Source organism: Xyrauchen texanus, chromosome 3, assembly GCF_025860055.1.
Source record: "Xyrauchen texanus isolate HMW12.3.18 chromosome 3, RBS_HiC_50CHRs, whole genome shotgun sequence".
Lineage (NCBI taxonomy): Eukaryota > Metazoa > Chordata > Actinopteri > Cypriniformes > Catostomidae > Xyrauchen > Xyrauchen texanus.
The window spans coordinates 41,124,510-41,149,772 of record NC_068278.1 but is presented as its reverse complement, the minus strand read 5'-3'; the positions used below and the strand labels follow the sequence as shown (position 1 = coordinate 41,149,772).

At 36.3% G+C, this 25,263-nt stretch overlaps 2 protein-coding genes across 5 annotated transcripts in view; one reads left to right on the top strand and one right to left on the bottom strand.

The window, feature by feature from the left end:
- The first annotated feature begins 1,737 nt into the window (after positions 1-1,737).
- Positions 1,738-5,819, top strand: ogfod2 (2-oxoglutarate and iron-dependent oxygenase domain containing 2). 3 transcript variants are annotated; one of them, XM_052098104.1, is made up of 8 exons: positions 1,738-2,153; positions 2,243-2,299; positions 2,392-2,502; positions 2,598-2,697; positions 2,825-2,949; positions 3,090-3,347; positions 4,293-4,610; positions 5,223-5,819. In XM_052098104.1, exons 1-7 carry the CDS (start codon positions 2,019-2,021, stop codon positions 4,560-4,562), a joined length of 1,056 nt encoding a protein of 351 aa, XP_051954064.1. In that variant the 5' UTR covers positions 1,738-2,018; the 3' UTR covers positions 4,563-4,610; positions 5,223-5,819. The 3 variants fall into 3 exon arrangements, with proteins under 3 accessions (XP_051954064.1, XP_051954074.1, XP_051954054.1); XM_052098114.1 differs by having other exon boundaries at positions 2,272-2,299; positions 4,293-5,819; XM_052098094.1 differs by having other exon boundaries at positions 4,293-5,819.
- A 22-nt stretch (positions 5,820-5,841) lies between these two features.
- Positions 5,842-25,263, bottom strand: part of slc4a5a (solute carrier family 4 member 5a) — a 44,306-nt gene continuing 24,884 nt past the window's right edge. For both annotated transcript variants that reach the window (XM_052098075.1, XM_052098080.1), the window contains exons 12-26: positions 25,102-25,230; positions 24,554-24,728; positions 19,164-19,297; positions 18,681-18,952; positions 18,005-18,039; positions 17,455-17,646; positions 16,369-16,482; positions 16,075-16,236; positions 15,441-15,619; positions 13,131-13,203; positions 10,022-10,090; positions 9,240-9,413; positions 8,059-8,232; positions 7,455-7,510; positions 5,842-6,083 (exon numbers count right to left, since the gene is read on the bottom strand). In XM_052098075.1, the coding sequence (XP_051954035.1) occupies positions 5,849-6,083; positions 7,455-7,510; positions 8,059-8,232; positions 9,240-9,413; positions 10,022-10,090; positions 13,131-13,203; positions 15,441-15,619; positions 16,075-16,236; positions 16,369-16,482; positions 17,455-17,646; positions 18,005-18,039; positions 18,681-18,952; positions 19,164-19,297; positions 24,554-24,728; positions 25,102-25,230 (2,173 nt within the window). In that variant the 3' untranslated portion in view covers positions 5,842-5,848. The remainder of the gene's footprint in view (positions 6,084-7,454; positions 7,511-8,058; positions 8,233-9,239; positions 9,414-10,021; positions 10,091-13,130; positions 13,204-15,440; positions 15,620-16,074; positions 16,237-16,368; positions 16,483-17,454; positions 17,647-18,004; positions 18,040-18,680; positions 18,953-19,163; positions 19,298-24,553; positions 24,729-25,101; positions 25,231-25,263) is intronic.

Genomic DNA, 25,263 nt, shown 5'->3' with positions numbered 1-25,263 from the left:
AATGGCACCACTGAATGTTCTTGCTATGGCATTGTACACTCCATTTAATCAAATTCACTGAATTAACATCTCTTAAAAGTTATTTCTCTTACTTCACTAAATGCTGGCTTTCCTGTTACACATTAGAAAATGTGGTGTGAATTTTGTTGTAGGTCTTTACAAGGCCAAATCTAAAAATGTTTTAATATTTTTGGTAAATAATGCGCAGTTGGGTTGCAAATATCCTACTAATTTGTTTTTATTATTATATTTAAAGTGCAGAAATTCTTCTCCTGTAAATTGATGATGAAATGCATCTTGCAACACATATCTTAATTTTGTATGGGAAAAGCCTCTACCCATTTACTGTTGTAGTCTGTAATGATAACAATTTTTCTAATCCCTCCAAGTACAGTCCCTGGAAATTGACCTGTTTTAGAATAAAAACAAGTGAAAAGCATTTTATTACATTCCATAAACTTGTCAAGATAACAGATAACAATGCTAGGGCTTATTTGCAATGTAATATTTACGAATGCTGTCTTGAATGTTCAGGGAAAACGGGGACATGCCACCAAAAACTGGGACTGTCCCCGGAAAACGGGGAAGTCTGGTCACCCTATTACCTCAACACAAGAGCAAAAAAGCCATTGTAATAGCTCAATTCATCATCTTGTTGTACAAACTTTTACAGATTATTTAAATTGCCAGAATCTCCCACGGTCCATCCACCTTAATAGGTCATATTGTTTTTGCCAAGTTTTTATTTCCCTCTGGATGTTGACATGTTTCACACACTTTAATCTGAAACAGAGAAAATAAAGACATGTAGATTAAGGGATGAATAAATAAATAAACAAAACAGTGCACATCAAACATCTGTGGGGTGAAAAGGGTCAGGAAAGTGACATCAACTGCATACCTAATCCACAACATCCTTGACAATGCCAAGCCTGTAGTATTTACTCTGTATCATGTGAACAGTCTTCTTCTGTCCCAGGTGATACCTAATGTCATTGAAGTGACACTCCAGGAATATCTGTTTGTTCTGCTCCACCTCAATCACTACTTCTCACTTTTCTTCTTTCTTTGGTCCCACATAATACAACCAACCATCTTTACAGTTTATATGCAGAAAAGTTAACTAAGCAATACATTTAAACTAAACCATCTTTTTGCTCTGTGAGGATGGAGGAGAGTTAAACCACATTTGCAAAAAAAGTTGCTGGAGGTATGCCCATCTTTATTGTATAAAATATTTTTAAGAGAAGATAATGACACATTTTTTATTGAAAGAGTAATCCAGAATGTAACTTGTGCAGATTTGTTCATATTGTGGAGGGTGTGGTGGACCATCTGAAAAGTCCACAAATGGTGTTAAAACTGTGGAGTTTCTCTATATAAATGTTCAATAAGATCAAACAATGTATGAATACAATCATAAAGAGAAGTAAAGGTGAAGGGAAAAAAATAAACAAATAAAATAAATAAAAAATATGTATAAACAATACAAAATGCATACATAAATAAGATAAATAAGTCAAATAATCGAAAAATCATGGGTCAGTCATGGGTCACTCAACATTCTGGTGCAAATATACCATTCTAAGCTTTAAATACATAACCAACAGTGCTGTCAAATGAATCACCCATTTTCAAACCCAAAATTTAAAGAGCACTGAAAAGGCGGAATTTAAAACATGTTTCGAGTTTTACCGAGAACTTGCGCGCGCACACACAACAACAACCGGACGGATGAGATTTAGTGACGGACCAGGAAGTAAACATAACGTATTAGTTTTATCCCTTCGTTTTTATCTATCTCTCCTTTTTCAAATACGAATTTACATTATATGATACGTTTACCAATACGCAAAGAAACATCTGTACCATTTTAATAGTTTAAATACTGTTTAAGTATTGTTTAAGTACCCACATTCGCAAAACAGCCTTGGATTATTTTAAATATTTTACAAAATAACCAAAGATCGCATGTTTGTTAAGTTAAACTCATGATATTACCGTAGTTAGACCTGCTAATGACATCAAGTGGTTTCACAATGAAGAGATTTTACACATGCAGTTGCTTTTTTACCGACAACATTTTTCTTGAAGAATACAAACTTCATGTTCGATTCGTCTCGGAGAATCAGTTTAGGAAGGACTATGAAAGTGTAAGTGATCTACAGCAACACTGCGCTGATGTCTCACTGTTAAGTACTTTGCCATTTCTGTCTAAACAGCATTGTATTTGCTTTAAAAGATCCTTAGATCCCTTGGTTGTGTGTCTAGATCTCAAGTCAACGACGTGCTTAGAAAGGTGAGTGAGTTCTCTAGAAGAAGAAAACACTTGCGCAATAAGATGGTGATTATCAACAAAGCTTCAACATTTACTGAGTTCTGCACCCATAGATTAATGTAGAAATCAAGAGAAGGCATAATCATACATTGGAATCAGCAAAGAGAGCAGCTATCATCCAGGAGATTTATAAACCTCTACATCAGCATGTTTATCATCTACAGGTATATCTAATCATCAGTACAGATAGTCAATGATTCATAATTATTAACTGACATACTGTAATATATGTATGCTGAAGTGTACTATTCCTCTGCAGGAATCATTTCTGGCCCCAGAGCTTTTACAGATTGTTAAATATGTTGGTTCAAGTGAAGCAAACATGGAGGGACTGATGAATCTTATCCAGACAGAGGCAGGTGGGCTGGATCTTTGAAGATGTCCCCATTTAAAATAAATACATGAGACATCAGCTCACCCTTGGGAGAAAAATCACATGTCAATAATGTCTGTGGTTGCTTGTTGAAAAAAAAAAATGTGTTGCAGCTCCAGGAGTCTACCGATTTCCAGTGTTCACAAAGGAGTTCTGCAAGGACCTCATAGAGGAGCTGGAGCATTTTGAACAGTCTGAGGCACCAAAGGGCAGGCCAAACACCATGAACAATTATGGGGTATAAGTTCTTATCATATATAATTAAATGTACTTGTATAATAATTTATGGAATCATTGGTTCATTATATGTTACAAAAGTACTGAACACGTTTAGCATATTCCATAATGATAATTTCTGATCTCTTTAAATGATTACAGATTCTACTTAATGAACTTGGCTTTGATGAAAGCTTCATCACCCCACTAAGGGAGCTCTATCTGCATCCACTCACAGCTCTGCTGTACAGTGATTGTGGAGGAAGCTCTTTGGATAGTCAAAAAGCTTTTGTGGTGAAGTATGCAATGGGAGAAGACTTGGATCTTAGCTATCATTATGACAATGCTGAAGTGACTCTCAATGTATCACTGGGGAAAGAGTTCATGGAGGGGAACCTGTTCTTTGGAGCCATGAGACAGGTGATGTTAGTTGTTGAAAAGAGATTAAAATTACTGTGATTATGTTTGTTGATGATAATTATTAAAGTCTACGTTTTCTCATCATTTACTCACCCTCATCCCTGATGTGTATGGATTTCTTTCTTCTTTAAAAGAATAGCTCAGCTCTGTAGGTTCATACAATGTAAGAAAATGGTGACCAGATCTTTGAAGCTCCAAAAAAGAAAGTCAGCATAAACATAATCCATATGACTCCAGTGCTTTAATCATAGTCTCTAGGCATGACCATAATTTTAGGTTCGATTAAACTTTTAGTGCTTGACGCATGCACAGAGCACTAGATGGTGCTATAGGATGTGTAATCATGCTTAAATAATTGATCACCAAGGAGATTACTGTGAAGATCTACAGTGAAAAATGAGTTCTAATTTGATCTGTTCACCCCCAAAACCAACAGGATCACTTCAGAAGACATTGATTAAACCACTGGAGTTGTATCTATTATGTTTATGCTGACTTTGATCTGCTTTTTGGAGCTAAATCTTCATTAGTGTAATGCAGAAGAAAGAAAGTAATACATATTTTAGATGGCATGAGGGCAAGTATTAAATGTTGAGAGAATTTTCCTTTTTTGGTGTAATCTGTTGAAAGATTGAATAATTGGTTTGGACAATTTTGCACAAAATTGTCCAGATTTGCCAAAAATGTTGTCTTGAAATGTTGTTTAAACTTTACCTTTTAGTGTGTATAATCAGTTAAATATTTCTCACTTTACCACTGAGCTCTTCTAAATGCGCAAACAACAGAGATCAAGTAGAGATTTTATTGAATGAGTATACAACACTTTAGTTAACTTAACAAAGACAGTTTTAGTGAAACATTGGATAGATGGCCAGCACAAGCATGCAGCAGGCTAGCATCACATGTTAAAGGTTATATACAGTGTCCAGTGTGTCTGTGTCACAGGTGCCTCTAAGTGAGACCGAGTGTGTGGAGGTGGAGCATCACGTAACTGAGGGTCTGCTCCACAGGGGCCAGCACATGCATGGAGCTTTGCCTATTTCCTCAGGCGCACGCTGGAACCTGATTATATGGATGCGAGCTTCACATGAAAGGAACAAACTCTGTCCCATGTGTGGTAAGAGACCAACACTCGTAGAGAGTGAGGGATACAGTGATGGCTTCACCATGGATCCTGATGACTCTACCAGGAACATGTCATGTTCTTTACCATGATGTTATTCCATGCATATCATGTGTGTTGTCCTGCAGATTCTTTTTCATGTGAGTTGACTGTCAGGATAATTATTATTTTTTATTTTTTTTTTAATCAGTGTAGCTTTATGTTAAGGAATCAGGAGTAGTTGTGTGTTCTTAAATGTAAATGACCAGATTTTTTTTATATTATGATTGTAAATGTAGTGTATTTAAACCAGATATTTATTTGGGAAATCATTGTATTTGTATCTTTACATGAATTATTAAGATATACAAGGCATTTGAGATGACATACAACATCAATTCAATTTTACAAAACAAGGAATATGGCATATATGTACAAAAACACATCAATTTGAATAAATACATATTTTTAATCTGCCAACTCATATCCTTTACCAGAATTCAATTTTCAGGAGACAGAATTATTGAATCTCACTTCAATTCTCTCTTATTCCAGAGCTTAAATCTCATCAGCCTACATACATCAGATATAACACTGCACATTTGCATATATTCACATACAGCATACATAAATACAGACAATAACATCCCACTTATATTGTTAAGGATTCAAATAGACATTCTTAAACTCACAAGTTTAGAAAGTTAAAGGACAAAAACTTTCATGTGAGGTTTCAAAGCTCATTTTTTGGTTGTTTCTTTTCCCCAACTTAGATTTTTGAGAGTCATATGCAGGAAAAGAAAGGGAAAGGAAGGAAAAGCATGACTGTTTGGAGAAAGGCAACACTACACTGGTATAAGCAGTTTACAGGAGAAAACAACCATAATCGTTTTCACAAAAATATTGTAATCTTGAAAATAAAGTTTGTCTAAAATGAAAAGTGCAAAAGGTCACTTTACTGCATATATATAAATAGAATATAGTAGAATATAGTATATCTTCATTTGTAGGATGACAATAAACTTAATACCCTCTCATATCTTTTCCCATTATCTGTGGTATTACACTGATTCCAATTAGTACTGTATAATTTACGTTTTCATATAGCTGTTTTCTATGTTTCAATTGATGTGGTTTTTAAAATGAAAAACAAAAACAATATTTTATGCATGAGATGCATAAGTAATGCATGACTTTTGGTCAGTCTTTGCCCTTTAAAAAACAATTCAATATCTGACTTCTTAAACAGTGTCTGATGCCTACCCATCTAAAAGCGCTGTCCTTATGATCCCCACTATCATACAGTTGAACATGTGTATTAGCAACACATTAGCTGAAATGGAGTGTATAACATTCCACACTCCACATTGTTCACCGTTCCACAACTGAAGAACTGTCATTATAATATAGTTTCGCTGCTTATGTCCCTGTGGTCTCTGTGTTCTCTGTGTTCTCTGTGTTCTCTGTGTTCCCTGTGTTCCCTGTGTTCTCTGTGTCTGCTTCTAGGGTTAATATCAGTGTCATCATAGTCTGACTCCATCTCAATCTTCACCTGGGGAACGGGGCACGACATCCCTCTGACCATTGGCATCGCCGGGGACGGCGGACAGGAGATCTTCAGGTGCAGAGTGATGCTGTGGAATGGCAACTTCCAGTTACAATAGTGAGGAGGAATAACGAGGAGAGAGGAGGGGGCTGTGAAGATTAGAGGATGCAAGGAACAGATGAGGATCAGGATTAGGGAGCAGTGTATTAAATTATGTTATAGACGGTATGACTGCACAAATGCTCCAGGGGAAATGTTTTGATCAGGACATCCAAATCGGGAAGGAAAAAGCATCAGGTCAACATGCATGTCCTAGGTGTTACGGTGGCTATAATTCTTTCATGCGCTAAAGGAGACATTACCTTATAACTGTTTTAATGGGATAAATACTAGGGTAACTAACACTGTATCATCCAAACCATGCCCCCTGAACAGCAATGCAGACATGAAACCCAGCAGATTTTACATCTTGTTTACAACAATGTGATATAGAGGCACATATTTGGACAAGGAGATGGGTTGTGGATATAATGTGAGAGACACCAGGCTGGGAACCCTTCATAAAGCAAACAACAATAGTAGAAATTGCTACATCAAATTCTAACTCAGGTATAAATACAGAGTTACTCTGTATAAGCACAATCACACAGGAGAAAGAAACAACCAAAAATCCTTGAACGCACTAATGTATTTAAATAGTACACAAGCATAAATCAATAATTGATAACTAGTTCTGAAAATAAAATGCATTTATTGAATATATATGTTTATATCTACTAAAAACATTTAGAAAAACTTGCAAAAAAGTTAACCAAGTGAGGAACATTATATATATATTCAAATAACTTTTCACTGGCAACTTTCCCAGTATTTCAGCAAAAGAAAGTAAACTGCCCCCACAGCCTATTAACATTAATAATATTCAGTTTCAGTATTATTAATTATGTGTGCCATTTCTTTGAGTGTGAAAATGTAAGCAAAGAAAAAACATTAGCATAGCTCAATAAATTTACAATTTCTTAAAATGGCATGCAGAGTAAAATACTGGTGGTTGCATGAAAAATTCTATCTGCATTGCTTCAAAGCGCATGGCAAGGGAAATTAGGAAAATCCTAAGAAAGGTAAATACTCAAACAATATAAGCCAAAATAAGGCTTATGTTACCTTAATAATGAGTCTTAGAGTTATTTATGTAATGTTCTGACCTGCTTCATATGCACATCTTAACTATGGCATCTACTTTGATGTAAGTATTGTTTTAATGTAAAATGATGATGTAGACATGTATTTAAGAGGAAATACTCATTTGTGTAATCTATACTAATAACTATAGTGACAGCATGTGTATCAGTATCAGTTGTAGTAACTGCCTGGTTGGCATCGTGCTGCCCACTCTGAGTTGGAGTCTGACCCGTGTAAGAGGTCGCGGTAGGGAACGTGTAGTTTGAGCACACAGTACCTGTGATCCAAGTCAGAATCACTGGGCAAGCAGTTTGAATAGGGATGGAACTTTTCCTGTGGGCCAGAGAAAAGATAATGATTAGTTTAGTACCATTCACCAGTTCATATTTCGCCCAAAAATGAAAATTGGGCCATCATTTACTTATGCTGTTTTCTTCCATTAAACAAAAAGTTTGACATTCAGTCTCAGTCACCTTTCACTTTATTGTATGGAAAAAAGATGCAATGAAAGTGAATGGTGGCTGAGCTTGTGAGTCTGCCTAACAGCTACTTTTGTGTTCAATGGAAAGTAAAAAAAATTAATACGGGTTTGGAATGACATAAGGATGAGTAAATGATGAAAGAATTTTCAAGTTTGCTTTGAAAGTGTTTTTCACTACACTCATGAAACTTTTTCTATTTACCAGAAGGTGGCACCAGTGAAACAATCATTAAATACACTTTTTTTTTTTAAATCATAAAGACTAGAGATGACTTCAGCTTCAAGCCTGCCCTTTAAGGATCACATATAAAAAACTAGAGTCTGGCTAAAATCCCTGAAGTGTGGGTGTTCTTCATTGAGTTCACCTCAGATGTTCAAACCTATGCTTATTAACACTTACGTCTTCTTCACTGTCTTCTATTCCTTTGCCTTTCTTTTTTTCCTTCTTGTTATTCTTCTTTTCATCATCCTTTTTCTTCTTTTCCTTCTCAGGTAGGATATCATCCAGCCATGCCAGATCGTGTTGAGAGAAGACCATGTCCAACATCTTACGGACCACCATGAGACCAAGAATCTTAAGGAATTGAAAGGCAATGACTGTTTGTTTGTACCATTAATGCATGCTTAATATTCATTATCCTCGGGAACCTTGAGATGCAAAGTACATACTAATAGCAGATTGCTGAAAATGCAATTAATGAATGTTTTTAAAGGGAAAGTTTACTCATAAATGAAAATTCTCTCATTTACTCTCCCTCATGCCATCCCAGATGTGTGTGATGTGCATGAAAAGATATTTAGAAGAATATCTTAGCTCTGTAGGTATATAACATGAAGGGTTACCAAAACTTTGAAGCTCCAAAAGCACAAAGGCATCTTAAAATAATCTATTAGACTTTTTTTTACTATAACTTAACCTCCCTGCCCAGTAGGAGGTGATATGCGCTAATAATGTGAATTGCAAAAAACAAAAGAAGAATGTGAAAGTCAGAGGAGATTTATTTTGTTAAAAAAGGACTTAAATATTGATCTGTTTCATATCATATCGCTTCAGAATAAATGGATTAAACCAGTCTTGTAGATTATTTTTATGCTGCATTTATATGCTTTTTGGACCTTCAAAGTTCTGGCCACAATTCATTTGCATTGTATGGACCTACAGAGCTGAGATATTCATCTAAAAATCTTCGTCATACACATCTGGGATGGCATGAGGGTGAGTAAATGATGAGAGAATTGTTGTCATTTTTGGGTGAACTATCACTTTAACAGCCATTAGAACAATAATACAAAGAAATGAAGTACAATAGTCCCTTACTAAACAGATTACATTCAGAGAGTATTATGGAAACAAATATAATTTTTATTAATCATGATATGCATGGGTGTGTGTGTGTATATATATATATATATATATATATATATATATATATATATATACACACACACACACACACACACATGCATATCATGATTAATAAAAATATATATTTGCTGATATATATATATATATATATATATATATATATATATATATATATATATATATATATATAAAATAGGACAATGCTATTTTCATACCATGATAGGGAAGATAATGGCGAGGAATGTGGATTTGAGGATCCAAAGCACAGCTAAGCACACAATCTGCACCAGTGTAAACAGGTGGACTCTCCTCAGTGGTACGTGACGCAGGTATGCAAAGTCTGGCTGGTGCTTCGCTGGCATCATGATCAGTTTTATCCTGTCCCAGAACTGTGGAAGATGAAATGTCTGATCAGAAATTACTATTTAACTTGATACAACAAAACATTTGTATTCATACTATAGATTCTAAAGGTCCCAGCTCGAGTCCCATCACTTCGCTATTGTCCTTTCTTTGTTCTCTAGCTGACATGAAACTAAACTTCGAGAGCATGGTAAAACAGCATCCGGCCACTGCCAAGCTACACAAGAGGCTGGATTCTCTGTGCATGCTGACAGCCTCATCAAAATGCTGCTCAAAATTGCTTCAGTAAACCCAGCCAGCATGTAAATATCCATTCCAACAACACATACTCTACCATCCCTCTCTTCCCCGCTGCACTGTCACGGTGTGGAGAAATCACTCATTTCTAATCACTAAACACCATCGTAGCATGTATGCAAATGACTGTCCCATGCAAGTTGGAAGCTGTGATGTTTCCCCTGTAGAGTTTGAAAGTTTAATTCTGGTCTGCTATTAAAGCTTAGGAATGTCAAAAACCATAAATATAGGGTAGATTTGTTTTCAGAGGCTGTTCATATCAATTTGGTAATGGCTGTCGGGGGGTGGGTGGGGGTTATGGTTGGAAGTTGGAAAAAGGCATTTAAAAGGCATTTACCTGGATGCCACTGAGAGAGGCAACACCCATGTAGAGGAATACTCCATACAAGACCGGCATAGGAATGAACTACAAACAGAAAACAAGCCATACACTTCAGCCTTTACCACAAACAACAGCAGTTACATTTCAGTGAAATATAACTTGTCAATGTAACCCTTGATTTGAGCAAAACAGTGCACTTCTAGGGGCAAGCACCTTTTAAACAAGGCAATGCCTTTTTAGTTTCTTTTACATGTTTATTTGGTATTCAGGTTTTCTAAGGATGTTTGACCTTTAAAAAAACATTATAACTACAATTAAAAAAAACTTTAAATGTCATGGCTGTAATTGTGATCCCATCTGACCATCTGAAGATGAGTTACAGTCTACTATGCTGTGTCCACCTTCTGCAAATATTTAATTGTATTTTTAATAAATAAGTACTTTTAATGGACAACATTTGTTTGCTCTTTACCCAGTTGAACCAGGCACAGCTAAAGTAGAGTAGATCACACAGACATCATCAAAGAACATTATTAAGTTGGCTTGTGAGAGCCAACTTACTGAAATCCTACTTAAACTTATTATTATACCGATTCTTCTTCTTATTCTTCTTAGCGGTGAAATTTCGGTATCTAACTCCTCCTAGAGCTTTTAAGCTACAGGCACCAAACTCGGCACAGACCTTCAGACTAATCCCGAATAGTATGCTATATCTTTTCTAACTGATCGGACTTACGGTTTTCCTAAAAATGACGATCAAACTCGGAAAAAACTCCCATTGACTTAACATTGCTGGAATGTTCAGAAATTTAAATCCCAACTGACATTTTCACACACACAGACAAAAAGGGCCTGTCAGCCCTGCATCTCTCCCTCTCTCTCTCCCTCAGAGGATTTATTTATCAAGCAGCCAAAAAGTAATGACCTAAAATCTTCATAGCCACACGCTAAAACATGCTAAAAACGTGCTAGCATCTATCTGAGGGTCAATATCTATCTATCTATCTATCTATCTATCTATCTATCTATCTATCTATCTATCTATCTATCTATCTATCTATCTATCTATCTATCTATCTATCTATCTATCTGAGGGTAAATATCTATCTCTCTCTCTCTATCTATCTTTATCTATCTCTCTATATATCTAAGGGTAAATATCTATCTATCTATTTATCTATCTATCTATCTATCTAGCAATTAAGTTAAACTTTTTTAACACTACATTGTAGAACTGGCTCATTAGAGTCATTAATTTGGGAATCAGACTACACTGGTCACACTGTATGTTTCACATTGTAGATTCAAAAGAACCGGCTCATTAGAGTCATTAATTTGGGAATCAGACTACACTGGTCACACTGTATGTTTCACATTGTAGATTCAAAAGAACTGGCTCATTAGAGTCATTCATTTGGGAATCAGACTACACTGGTCACACTGTATGTTTCACATTTTAGATTCAAAAGAACTGGCTCATTAGAGTCATTAATTTGGGAATCAGACTACACTGGTCACACTGTATGTTTCACACTAGATTCAAAAGAACCGGCTCATTAGAGTCATTAATTTGGGAATCAGACTACACTGGTCACACTGTATGTTTCACACTGTAGATTCAAAAGAACCGGTTCATTAGAGTCATTTGTTTGGGAATCAGTCTACACTGGTCACACTGTATGTTTCACACTGTGGATTCAAAAGAACCGGCTCATTAGAGTCATTAATGTTGTAATCAGACTACACTGGTCACACTGTATGTTTCATACTGTAGATTCAAAAGAACCGGCTCATTAGAGTCATTTGTTTGGGAATCAGTCTACACTGGTAACACATGCTAGCATCGCCTAGCGAAGTGCTAAAACATGCTAAAAATGTGCTAGCATCATGCTAACACATGCTAGCATCGCCTAGCGAAGTGTTAAAACATGCTAAAAACTTACTAGCATCATGCTAACACATGTTAGCATCGCCTAGCAAAGTGCTAAAACATGCTAAAAACGTGCTACCATAATGCTAGCATCGCCTAGCGAAGTGCTAAAACATGCTAAAAACGTGCTAGCATCATGCTAACACATGCTAGCATCGCCTAGCTTAGTGCTAAAAAATGCTAAAAACGTACTAGCATCATGCTAACACATGTTAGCATCGCCTAGCAAAGTGCTAAAACATGCTAAAAACGTGCTAGCATCATGCTAGCATCGCCTAGCGAAGTGCTAAAACATGCTAAAAACGGGCTAGCATCATGCTAACACATGCTAGCATCGCCTAGCGAAGTGCTAAAAAATTCTAAAAACGTGCTAACATCATGCTAACACATGTTAGCATCGCCTAGTGAAGTGCTAAAACATGCTAAAAACGTGTTAGCATCATGCTAACACATGCTAGCATCGCCTAGCGAAGTGTTAAAACATGCTAAAAACGTGCTAACACATGCTAGCATCGCCTAGCGAAGTGCTAAAAAATGCTAAAAACTTGCTAGCATCATGCTAACACATCGTAGCATCGCCTAGCGAAGTGCTAAAACATGCTAAAAACGTGCTAGCATCATGCTAACACATGCTAGCATCGCCTAGCGAAGTGCTAAAACATGCTAAAAACGTGCTAGCATCATGCTAACACATGCTAGCATCGCCTAGCGAAGTGCTAAAACATGCTAAAAACATGCTAGCATCTATCTATCTGAGTGTCTATCTATCTATCTATCTATCTATCTATCTAGCAACTAAGTTAAACTTTTAACTACTTTAAACTACAAACTACTTTAAATTTTAAACTAATTTAAACTTTAAACTCATTTAAACTATAAACTACTTTAAAATTCAAACTAATTTAAACTTTAGACTAATTTAAACTTTAAACTAATTTAAACTATAAACTACATTAAACTTCAAACTACTTTAAAATTCAAACTAATTTAAACTTTAGACTAATTTAAACTTTAAACTAATTTAAACTATAAACTAATTTAAACTTCAAACTACTTTAAACTTCAAACTTTCTGGTCCAAACTTTCACAAGCCAACTTAAAGTTTGTCTCGACAAACTTTTTCTAGTTATTATTGCTACTCTGCCCTGAATGATAAGTCAGAATGAATTATCTCTGTCGTTTCAACAAGCTCACCTGCAGGACGGGAGCCAGGAAGATAGAGACACCCGTCAGCACAAAGACCAGGATACCTGTCAGTCTCTGTTCTCTGTAATTGAAAGGGACACAATGATAGTGAGGGAGATAATAGAGGCATATTATGAGAGGAGAAATGTGATATACTGTATGTATTGAAGAGTCAAAATTTTCTGCCTGACTGGTCTGATTTGCTTGATTTAGAGGGGTTTTGCACTTTTGTTAGCTAGTCAAGCTGAGAGAACAGCTGGTCGACTAGCTAAAGGAAACCAGCTAGAACCCCTTAGACCCCCAAGTTGGCTAGGCTTGGACAATATGTAGACTGCACTGCAACAAATTATTGGGAGTTTCTTCAACTTCAGGAACTTTTTGCCATGTGGACTTCTAGAAAGTAAAGTCTTTTTTTCTTTCTCACGAGTTTTTAAAATTTTTCTACTAACAATGTCGATCAGGGTATGTACATGTATCAGATGACATTTATGTAATTTCTTCTGAAAGTCATAAAAATTCCCACCACAGTTTCATTTCCACCACATGGGCAGAATTGTTTGGAATGGTGGAAATGACAGTCATAATTTTGTAAAATTGAAATAAATAATTTTTCACATAATATTGAAATGGGTTATGTTTATTTCCAGGGGTGTCATGCACAAATAATTTTTGAAGGGGCACCAAGGAAAGCCATCGCAACGCTCCATCAATCAATCAGATAAGAATGTGCTTAAGGGAACTGTACAAATAAATGCAAAATGCCAGCTGATTAAAGTTATCTTTGATGGTCAATGACACACAGCAGCAGTGAAAGATTAAATATTTTATCTTGTGCAGTGTGTGCTGTAATACAAATTAAGCGGCTGATGTCTTGTGAACACCAGCACTGTTGCTTGGATCTATTCAGCCATCGTCTTTCTCCCATTGAAAATATGGAACCTACTGCTGCTGAGAAACATGTAAAACCACCTTTAACTTAACGAGTGGAAAGGAGAGGTTTACACTGAAATAAGATAATAAGCTGCTGCTTTCTTTAAACATGAAGAAAAGAGAGTGTAAAGATGCCGTAAAACCTGTCAAATACATTTCAGCACCAAAGTAAATAACAGTGACAGATCAAACAAAAACAGAGATTAGACGAAGTTGGCAAACGTAAACTGCACTGAAGTTGATGCCGTTAATTAGTTTTTATTACCTTAACACCATGCGATTTCCAATGCAGCCACTGGATGCCACGTATAGTTGGACATATGTCAAGTCAATTTTATTTTTATAGCACCTTTCACAACACACATCATTTCAAAGTAGCTTTACAGAAGATCAGCATTAACAGAAGATAAAACTGTAATGTCTATGAGTCATCATTGTGTAGTTTGATAAAATACGATTGTGAATTGTGTTTAAAAATAAGTAATTAAATAATAATTGTATTTATAACCCCAGTGAGCAAGCTGAAGGTGACTGTGGCAAGGAACACAAAACTCCATAAGATGTAGATTAATGAAGAAAAATAACCTTGGGAGAAACCAGACTCACTGTTGGGGCCAGTTCTCCTCTGACTGACATCATTAATATAATGCCGATATTACTTATGTATAGTGCAAGTCATGGTTTAAAATGATTAAACTAAGTAAGTGTTAAGAGTCAGTGTTTAAACAAAGATTTTGTATGAACAGTACGATTAATTACTAATGTCTTTGAAGTCCAGCCTGGATTCACTGCAGAAGTTCACATAGATAAAATTGTCCTAGTTAATTGGCTGATGAAGGTTTGGACTTGATTGGACTTGTACTGACAGACTTTAAACATGTGAATACATTTTTCTGCCACAGATATAATTTTTTAATAATGCAATATTCTACTTTATTATCGAAGGTACAAATACATTTTTGGAAGTTTAACTAATCTATTCAAAATCCTCTCAGCTCAAAAATCAATGGGGGCACATGGCCATCAGTCTGAATGGGCATGACGCCTCTGTTTATTTCACTATTTGTTGATATTATAATAGTTTTAAACATGTAATAATTAGTATTTTTATAAAGGATTTTCATAGTTTAATATTGAAAGTTTGGGTGAGTCAAGACTAAAACTATAAAATCTACACATATAGTAAAAGGCTTTTGAAACGTACCAAAGATATATGACATAGTAAAAAGTTTCCAAACCTTTTTATATACAGATTTGTAATTCTAAAGTGAACACATTTAGTGTTGTAGCCACTTAATGCTTAAACATGATGTGTTACTGATAGGTTGTGCATGAGGGAAACCTGTAGATATGGCTGCTAAATATTAAAGTTGTCTAAGTCTGTCTCACCTCACTCCCAGGAACTGCGGTTGCTCCCCTGGAGCACTAGATTCACTCTCCATCTTTAGTGAGTCAATGTGAGCGATGGAAATTACAGTGGCAGCCACATACCATGGCAGACCCATAAAAGAGCAGACTGCCATCAGAATGCCCACCCACAATAGGTCCAGGTGATACCCACAACCTTTCTGCAAAAGAAAGGTGAGAAAATTAGCATAATAGAGGTAATGTGGTAAGTGGTTAAAGATCTGGGTTGGTAACTATAAGGTTATTGGTCTGCACTTATTAAGTGCCTTTTTAACCTTAACGGTATTCAAAGCGCTTTACTCTGTGACTCATTCACCCATTCACACACACATTCATACACCAACAAAAGAGCTAGCCTGCCATTGGGAGCAACTTGGGGTTCAGTGTCTTGCCCAAGGACTCTTCGGCATGTGAAGTCATATGGGCTGGGATTCAAACCACCAACCCTGTGATTAGTGGCTGACCCGCTCTACCAACTGAGCCACAGCCGCCAATTGGTTATTGGTTCGAGTGTCACAGTGCTAATTAGTTATTACCTCAAACTCCGGAAGTAAATCTGGATATTCATCCTTCATGATATAATCCTTATCTTCACTCAGTTTTATTGCACTGTTACCTTCAACTTGTTTTCTTTGCGGTTGACGATGACAGCACTGATCTGCTGATCCATGAAGATGAGAATGGTGACAAGGAGAGCAGGAACAGAGCTTGCCACGTAAACCCACCATGGATTCTTTCCAAATGGCATCACAAACCAACCCCGCTCCGGGCGTGTGGGCTACACAAATTGAAAAGAAATTAACCAATACACCATTGAGAAAATGTACAGAGACCTATAAATGAAAAATCACATACAATCAAGATCAGGATTATTCTCAAGCACTTGTTAGTTGAACTCATATACATTTACCTTGAACTCTGTGGGCACTATAAGTTTGGGTGTTTTCAAACCTATAAGCATATCAAGCCCCACAAACGTCATGATGGACATGAAGATGGAGAAGTCACTAATCAACTTCCTCAGCTGGATAGAAAAAAATTATGAAAATAAATATGAAGAAAGGAAGAAGAATTAGATGACAAAATATCAAAGCAATTGGCATCTAAAAACCATTGATGCTAGAGCTTTTCTCAGAACTGACTTTTCTGAGACATTTTGCAATAACTTTTAAACTGGGGTTAAAGTGATTTTAACACTATTGTATCTAACATATCTTTGTTTTATCATTTCAATCCTAAAAAAATATTTTTGTGAAATGTTTAGCTTGAAACTGAGTTTTTGCAATCTCGCTTTAACATAAATAACAATTGCTTAGATATTTTGTTGTATAATGTGACATTTTAATGCTCCACATACTTTTTTGGGGCCACTATCTATCCCTTTTGTATGATCTTACATAATGAAAGATACTTACAGTACTGTGCAAAAGTCTTTGGCACATAGGATGTTTCACATGTCTTAAAGATGGTTATTTATATCTTCAGCTTTAGTGTGTCGATAGAAAATATAAATGTTAGACTCCCAAACATTTATTTTGCAAATAGAATAGAATAGAAGACCAGGGAGTCCTGCAACAGTTGGCATGGTCCCCACAAAGCCCCCCACTGAACATCAAATCAGACTGGGATTACATGAAGAGACAGAAGCAAAAATAGGTTTGGGGCGAATTGGCTAAGATACTTGGAACATCCTATCTGTCAACAACCAAGAAGAACTGTGTCCAGGTGTACATAGGTGAACTGGTGCTGTTTTAAAAGGCAAACATTGATTTAACTTTTTTGTTTACTGGACTTTGTTTGACGTTAACTGATCAATGAAAACTATTTATGCTATTTATTTTTGAAGAAATCCTCACTATGCTTGTCTAAAACATTTGCACAGTACAGTATATCCATGCCACACAGCATAGGATAACTAAAACAAATAGTTGATTGTGACATTCTTGCAATCCTTTTTTTTTCTTTCTATCTTTCCTGAACTGTCCACTGGTCTTACCTTAGTGGGAAAGTAGCGACTAAACTTAAACTTCTTCAGAGTGACGGTCATAGTGTAGGTCCCAAAAAACAAGATGAAGGACATGAGAGCAAGATCTGGGACGAATTTGCATGACTTTCCCACCAGTGTGCCCCCATACTTCACACACTCCTTCTTACTCAGCTGAGTCCAGTCCAGAGCTGTTACATTTAACTGAGAGACAGGAGACACACAGAGACCGTGGTAGAAATCAGGGATAAGAGGGTGACATGCAGACAAGGGAAAGAAAGGAAGGGTTGGATGTCAGGTAGATGAATGCAAAATGAAAGAGCAAAAAGAGAGAATAAAACAGGACAGGGCCAAAAATGCAATACAATAGACCAAGATGTGATACATTAATAATAAGCTCATTAGATAATATAAAATAATATAAAAAACGCAAAGATATTTTGTGTGTTTTAAGTGAGAGTTAGTGCAAATACAGTGGATTCTCAAAGACACTAATCTAATCTGAGGTCATGCTACATTACGGTGACACAGATGTGATGAGGTGAAGACATTAGGCACTTACACCAAAAAGAGCAGAGGTATTATCTGGCACTGGGACTACAACATCGAAGATCATTGGTGCCACTGAACAAACAAAGAGAGGGAGAGACAGAAAGGAGAATTTGAGCAGAACAAATGGAAATCTGAATTCTATTTTGTTCACAGGATTTATGCAGGATCAAAGCCAGCTGTGGCAACAGTAAATGACTGCAGGTGTGTGGCCCAACTGAAATTTCCAATTGGTTTTGGAAAACATCAAAAGTCCTGTGTGGCCAAACTGCTTTAATAATGCCTCAGTGCTGCATTTCCTTCACAACAGCAAGCCAATTTGAATAAGCACAAATTAATAAAACATGCTATTTGTCCAGTGTAAACTCATGTATATGGAGAAGTACTCACAAGTAATCAGCGGCCACGTTGGGGGTTTGCAGCAAAAACAAACGTAACACAAATAAGTTACAGTAATCACATGCACTCAACCAGCTCTCATCACACACTAGAAGAACTGTGTTTAATCAAGAAATTAGTATTGCAAACATCCAGAACATTAATTTAAACATATTGACAGTCCAGTGAAATTTTAACTAAGACTCTAAATCATACAATTCTTACACACTAAGTCAAGGCGAATTTGCTCTACATCTAATTCACTTCAAAGTAATTCCATAATTGTTTGCTTTCACCAAAAAAGGACTTACTCAGGTCTGGCGCCACACACTCGCATTTGTAGGCAGTAACGTAGTCTGGTTTGAAATCAGTGTTAATGGGATAGTATTTGAAGGATCCCACCATCTTCTTAATGGCATCGGAGATGAAAATGAAGGAGATAAGGCTCGAGAAGCCCTCCTCGGTGAAGCGGGTCATATACTTAATGATGTAACTGGCATCTGTGGCAACCAGGAGGATGCACTGCAGGCAAGAGTGCATTCCGATCCACAGCCGAAGTTCCATATAATCAATTGCATTATTTCTGATGAAAAAAAAAAAAATTCAAGAAACAATAAACAAAGAGATGAACACACGCTCTTCAAGAGAGAAGTCAGTTATTTGCATCATTGAAGAAAAATTATTCATGAGGCTTTTTTGCTGGGTTGGTGAAAGTGAGTTATCAAGGCTGTACTTTATTATCCTCAATAAAGGACTGTGAAATGATGATGGATTGGTGCAGATTGCTATCTTACTTGCTGAATTCATAAAGCAGTTTCTCAAAGATGAGGATGGGGCCTGTTGAGCTAAGAATAATTAGAGGCTGACCGCCAAACATGCAGAATACAGTTCCTGCTAGTGCAGTGCCCAAAAAACTCTCCATCACACCCTGAAAAGAGAGAGAGAGAGAGAGAGAGAGAAACAGGGAGAATAACAAGGAAAATAAGAGGTTTTTATGCTGCCTTTATGTGTTTTTTGGAGCACATTAAAGCCATTAAGCCATTAAAGCCATTAAAGACTGTTATGATTTTCATGCAAAGGGAGCGGGTTGCTTTCCAAAGGATGTGAAGTTTATGCACGCTCCTGAGAGCCTTGCCTCAATGCTCCTCTACCGCTATTCAAAAGTTATCTTAGAGATGGAATCCAGCAAATGTCTGGCTCCCAGCACAACACCAACACCTACACTTCCGAGTAAGCCAAAAAAATAACAGATATCTACTGAATCCCATCTGGCTAAGTGGGAACGTGATTGCGGTCGAGCGAAAACTAGAGTAAACATCGGAAGGGCATTTGATTCCTGGAGGGAACTTCGTTCAGTTTTGAGGATCAAAACCGACCCTGAATTGGTGTTCTTCTTATTGGACAGGTAAGCTTACATAACTGCAAAGCATGTGAAAAATAGTGCCATAAGGATTGATCTGTGTAATTTTAGCTAACTTGATCTTGCTTGCACAGTAACTGTCATAAACAAAGTTAATCTGTAATTATTCAGCAAGGTAAACTACAATAACACATGAAATAAATGCTAGACAATGTTCAAGATAATGCAAAAGCTCCATTCATTAGTGTAACGTTACTTGGTTATACAGAAAATATATACATTCTATTATTATAAAACAATAGTGCATCGTTATATCAAAATGACAATTGTGATTGTATCACATTAATACTGAATTGTGTCAACACATTTATAATTTACAGTCTATTTTATATACAGCTACTGTCATCATCCACCAAATTTAGCTAACAGCGATTGATAAAGCTGACTAGCTAGCTAACTCCGACATAGGCTTTTGTATAAATTCAGTCAATGTATCATGTGAAGAAAAGTGATTACTTCAAACTAAAATCTTGCATAGTCAGACCTACATCCACACTTTGTTTTAGCCCTGTTCCAGCACTGGAGAGTCAAATATTATATGCAGTCTCAAAGTGTGTAGTAAAACAATCATAACTGTGTCATTTTAATTATGCTACCTCATCTGTCAGCATGATGCCAGTGAATCACGTTGACATCATTGTTTTGGTCGATGCTCCCTAGCTCATGTCCCTATGGAGTGTGTGCACGAGCGCGAGCACGAGCAACAGGTAGCTTGCTGCCGTTCACTTAATGGCCACAGGTGTCAATAATAACAAGGGTTTCTGAATCTTACATACTGCACCTTTAAATAGTTTTGAGTTCCCTTGCAAAAAGTTTTGCGCTCCCTCACAATAAGCTTTGCTTTCCTTAGCAATAAATGTATCATGGTTTTACAAGAGTAACCATATTTTAACCATAATGTTTTTAGTTAAACAATAGTGATAATATTTATCACTATTATGATGAAAAGAAAACGTAAACTATGATAATAAAAATCAATTATTATACTATACAAATACCATAGTTTAACTGGTTACTATAGTAATACTGAAGACTGTAGTAACTCTGATTGTTGGCAGAAATCATGGTTTTTAATATTGTAGTAATCATAACTGTTAGGCTAAACTTCTTTTTTCCTTCTTTCTTTTATATATATATATATATAAGCTGGGATAGGCTCCAGCCCCCCGCGACCCTGTACACAGGATAAGCGGTTGACGATGGATGGATGGATGGATATATATATATATATTTATTTATTTATTTATTTATTTTTGGCAGAAACCTTGGTTTTACTATAGTAATATTGTAGTAGCTATGAAAAGTAAGTTAGGTATCCATGTTTTTTTTTGGCAGAAACCATGGTATTACAATGGATTAACCATGGTAATTATTGTAGTTACTATAGTTTTACTACAAAAACAATGGTATTTATAGAAAAACAATAGTAACTACAAATGATTATTTTTACTACCATAGTTTTCATTTTCCCTTTATTATTACTATGGTTTTACTATGACTATCAGGGTTAAAATTTGGTTACTATAGTAAAATCATGGTAAATGTATTGCAAGGGAATGCAAAACTATTTCAGAAAAAAATCCCACCTTGTTCCCTAATGGGTTCTGTAGTACTAAAAATAACAATTATTGTATGAAAAAGAAAACTAAAGTAAATTGATTTTTTTTTTTTTTTTAATATTAAGCATAAATTCAAAATTAAAAACTATAATAACCATGGAGAAAGTTAGGTCAAAATCCTTCTTGTAAACTGCTCCAAAAATTGTTTAATTTTACTTGAGTACATTTTAAGTGCTGTAACTGTACATTTACTGTGCTATCTTCCCACCGTCTGTGTTTGCTACTTCCCTGTCCTGATTTTATTTTTATCTATCAACATGATTGTCTAGGGAGAGTCTCGTGACTCCGTCAAAATCAAATCACACGTAAAAAACTTGAACGGCAGTGGCAGATCTGGCACCAACTGTGGAGAACTGTTTACAACAGCTGAACATCACGGCCACACCTGAAAGAGATTTTCGAAGTGAAAAAGGCCAACTGCTTGATCATGTCATGTGAGTTTAACTTGCTCATGCCAGATATCAGCATTAATCCTGCCTCTAATTTGAAGAAACATATCGAGATAAATTTCATATTTCTGTTTATTAGATTCTGTTTCTATAATGTAGCCTGTAAAATAATTATCTATCATTGAGATTATTGGGTTGATGTGAGAGATTAATGCAATGTTATCAATAGGGCTGGGCAATAAAATTATCTTGATGTTTATCTGAAAAAAGAGAGATGTCCTCGATTAAACTTTTGAGTAATTTTCTATATTTAGCCAATATTCTACATCTAGAACAGGGGTGTTCATTACATCAATCGAGATAGCAAGACAACCACTCGTTGGTTGATCTAGATGAAATAAAATAAATTGACTTTTTATTTCCTGACGTCTGTAGCTATGTGGTGTTTGATTGACAGGTGGCTAATGTTCGTGCCTAAATATCAAATACACTTTATAATTCCGCCAATGCCCGTCTTGGTGAGGCATTATTGTAAACGCAGTCGTTTATGTCTAAAGTGAATTTAACCAGTGGGACAAAAAGCGCATTTGCCTCAAAATGTGGACTTGAAGCGTGCACATAACCGAATAGACCACTGTCTAGTAGGCTATGTCATATAAAGGCTATTAATCAAACAACAATAACAAGGAAATGAGAAAACCACTCACTACTTTTGGCCGAAAAACTTGAGTAGCTATAAAAGTATTAATGTAATAGAATAAAACATTGTTTGTTTTTTAATAATACTAACCCCTGATGTAGAGAGTGTGTTAATTGGTGTAATAAATTACCAGGAAAGTAGAGATGATAAAATTATTTATAATTATGCTTAGCCTTTATACGTATAAGTATCAACATTTGTAGAGCAATACTTCAGCAGAACATTCCACCAGTCACAAACTTCAGAAAATTGTGCATTATGCATTATGCATTAGAATGAGAACACAACTATTTCTTGGCTTAAAAGATACAAGAACTAAATCAATGTGGAACATTGTATCTCAAAAGGAGGACAATGTGGCCCCCCATGTGCTACTTAAAAAATTATTCACACAAAAATGAAAATTCTCTTATCATTAACTCACCCTCATGCCATCTGTCTATGAGTTTCTTTCTTCAGAACATAAATTAAGATTTTTAGAAGAACATTTCAGCTCTGTAGGTCCATTCAATGTAAGTGAAGGGGTGCTAAAAATTTGACGCTCCAAAAAGCACGTGATTCTACACACCCGGTCCCAAAAAGCACGTGATTCTACACACCCGGTCCCAAAAAGCACGTGATTCTACACACCCGGTCCCTTATCAGGCTAATCAATGCCAGCTCTTGCCTCCTCCTTTCCATTGAACTGCTTTACACTGGTGCCGAAACCCGGAAAGGAGGCGAGAACCGGCTTGACGACATAAATAATATTTTAATACTTAACTTAAACAAAACACAAACACACACACATGACGGACATGTCCGTAAACAATCTCTTTCTCCCGCACCATCCTCCGCAGTTGGCCTTTATCCCTCTCGGAGACTTGATTAGCCTGATAAGGGACCGGGTGTGTAGAATCACGACCCGGCCCCGCCCTCCCACAAGCAGCTTAAAAGTAATACATACCACTCCAGTGGTTTAATCCATGACTTCAGAATTGATATGACAGGTGTGGGTGAGAAATAGTACATTTTTGCTAGAAATTGTTCTTTCTGCCCAGTAGGTGGCGTTATGCATGAATCGTCAAAAACACAAGAAAGTGAAAGTTAAAGTGGAGATTGACTGAGCAGGATTAATAATAAAAAAGGAATTAAATATTGATCTGTTTCTCAACCACATCTATCATATCGCTTCTGTAGAGATGGATTAAACCACTGGAGGCACATGGATTAGACTACTTTTATGCTGATTTATGTGATTTGTGGAGCTTCAATATTTTAGCACCGATTCACTTTCATTGCATGGACCAAAAGAGCTGAGATGTTCTTCTAAAAATCGTAATTTGTGTTCTGCAGAAGAAAGTAAGTCATACACATCCAGGATGGCATGAGGGTGAGTAAATGATGAGCGAATTTTAATTTTTGGGTGAATTATTCCTTTTTAAGCGTGATGTAGCCCCTGTACCAAACAACTTTTTTCATGTCTGCTCTACCTCCTCTATTTTGCAGGACATGACCTGCCAAGTGATCCTGCTTATTTAGCATTTTTTGCATTCCTTGCATTGTTTGATCATATTTTATGCACAACAATAACTCTCTGTCAGAATTAAGGGAAATTTAGACTGTACACATAAACTAATTTTAATGTAATTGTTTCATACATTATGATTTAAAATGGTGATGAATGTATTGAAAATAACTTTTTAAACTTTTCATTTCTGTTATCATGTCTCCCTTTTATTTTTTGGAATCAGATTCATGTAGTGTTTATCATAGATAAGTGATGTATTTTAAAAGTTGGCATACAGTGTTCATTATAATGGGGCATAGGTTTTGCAACTCGGTACTCAATATTCACTACTCATGAGTACTTTAAAATGAGCTACTTTTTACTCTTACTTGAGTAGTTTTTAGGACAGCTACTTTTACTCTTCTCACACTACATTTTTAGCAAGTAACAGTACTTCTACTTGAGTATGATTTTTCAGTACTCTTTCCACCCTTGTCCATAAAACATGACATTCAATATTAAACAAACTGTCATGTTCTGAGTCAAATAGAAAATTGCAGGGCATACCTGGTAGTTGTCTGTAGCATCCCCTAGGAGGCCCCCGAAGGTGATTGCATTGGTGATGCAGCCTAGGTAGATGAAGAGCACAGCAGAGATGGACTGAATGTGGAAGCCCTCATAGAAGTCACTGGGGTACCAGGAGAGCTTTCTCTTGATGTCAAGGAAAAGTCCACCACAGAACCTGCCCCAAAACATAGATGCTTAATCCATTATTCAACAGCGACCTGTCCTCTTTAGGTGATATTAGAAAGACATAGGTGAGCTCTCTTGATTATTAACACCAATAACTGGCAGAAGGAACCTATTTTTTAAATCTGTCCTCACATAACCTCTAGCAGAAGTGCTAAAAAGGCCCATTACATTTTCCTTTTATTGACATATTGATCAAGATGTGAACCTTGAAGCACTGAAATATCTTTCAATTATTTGTAAAGACATTTGGAGTTCCTGAACCTGAACTACTCAAGGTGGGTTTTTAAAATGTCCAGAGACACTATGATGTCAAAATCCACTGAGCATTAAAACAGCCAATCAGTCAGTGCATACACACCCACCTCCCGGTATACGCCAGCTCTTCACCAAGCTCATGTGGCACAGGCATCTCCTCATCCTCACTAACGTTTCCCCCTCCACCTGCTGTCCCATTCATCTGACCCAACTCGTTGAGGGAAAACACAGACTTCCTTCTCCGAGAAACAAAGAGGAATGTTAAGTGG

What these genes read in the sequence shown, in the direction of transcription:
- ogfod2 (XM_052098104.1), top strand. Translation starts at nt 2,019, where the DNA reads ATGACATCAAGTGGTTTCACAATGAAGAGATTTTACACATGCAGTTGC. An exon ending in TCAACGACGTGCTTAGAAAG is followed by an intron (nt 2,300 to 2,391) that starts GTGAGTGAGTTC and finishes CTGCACCCATAG; the next exon opens with ATTAATGTAGAAATCAAGAG. An exon ending in ACACCATGAACAATTATGGG is followed by an intron (nt 2,950 to 3,089) that starts GTATAAGTTCTT and finishes AAATGATTACAG; the next exon opens with ATTCTACTTAATGAACTTGG.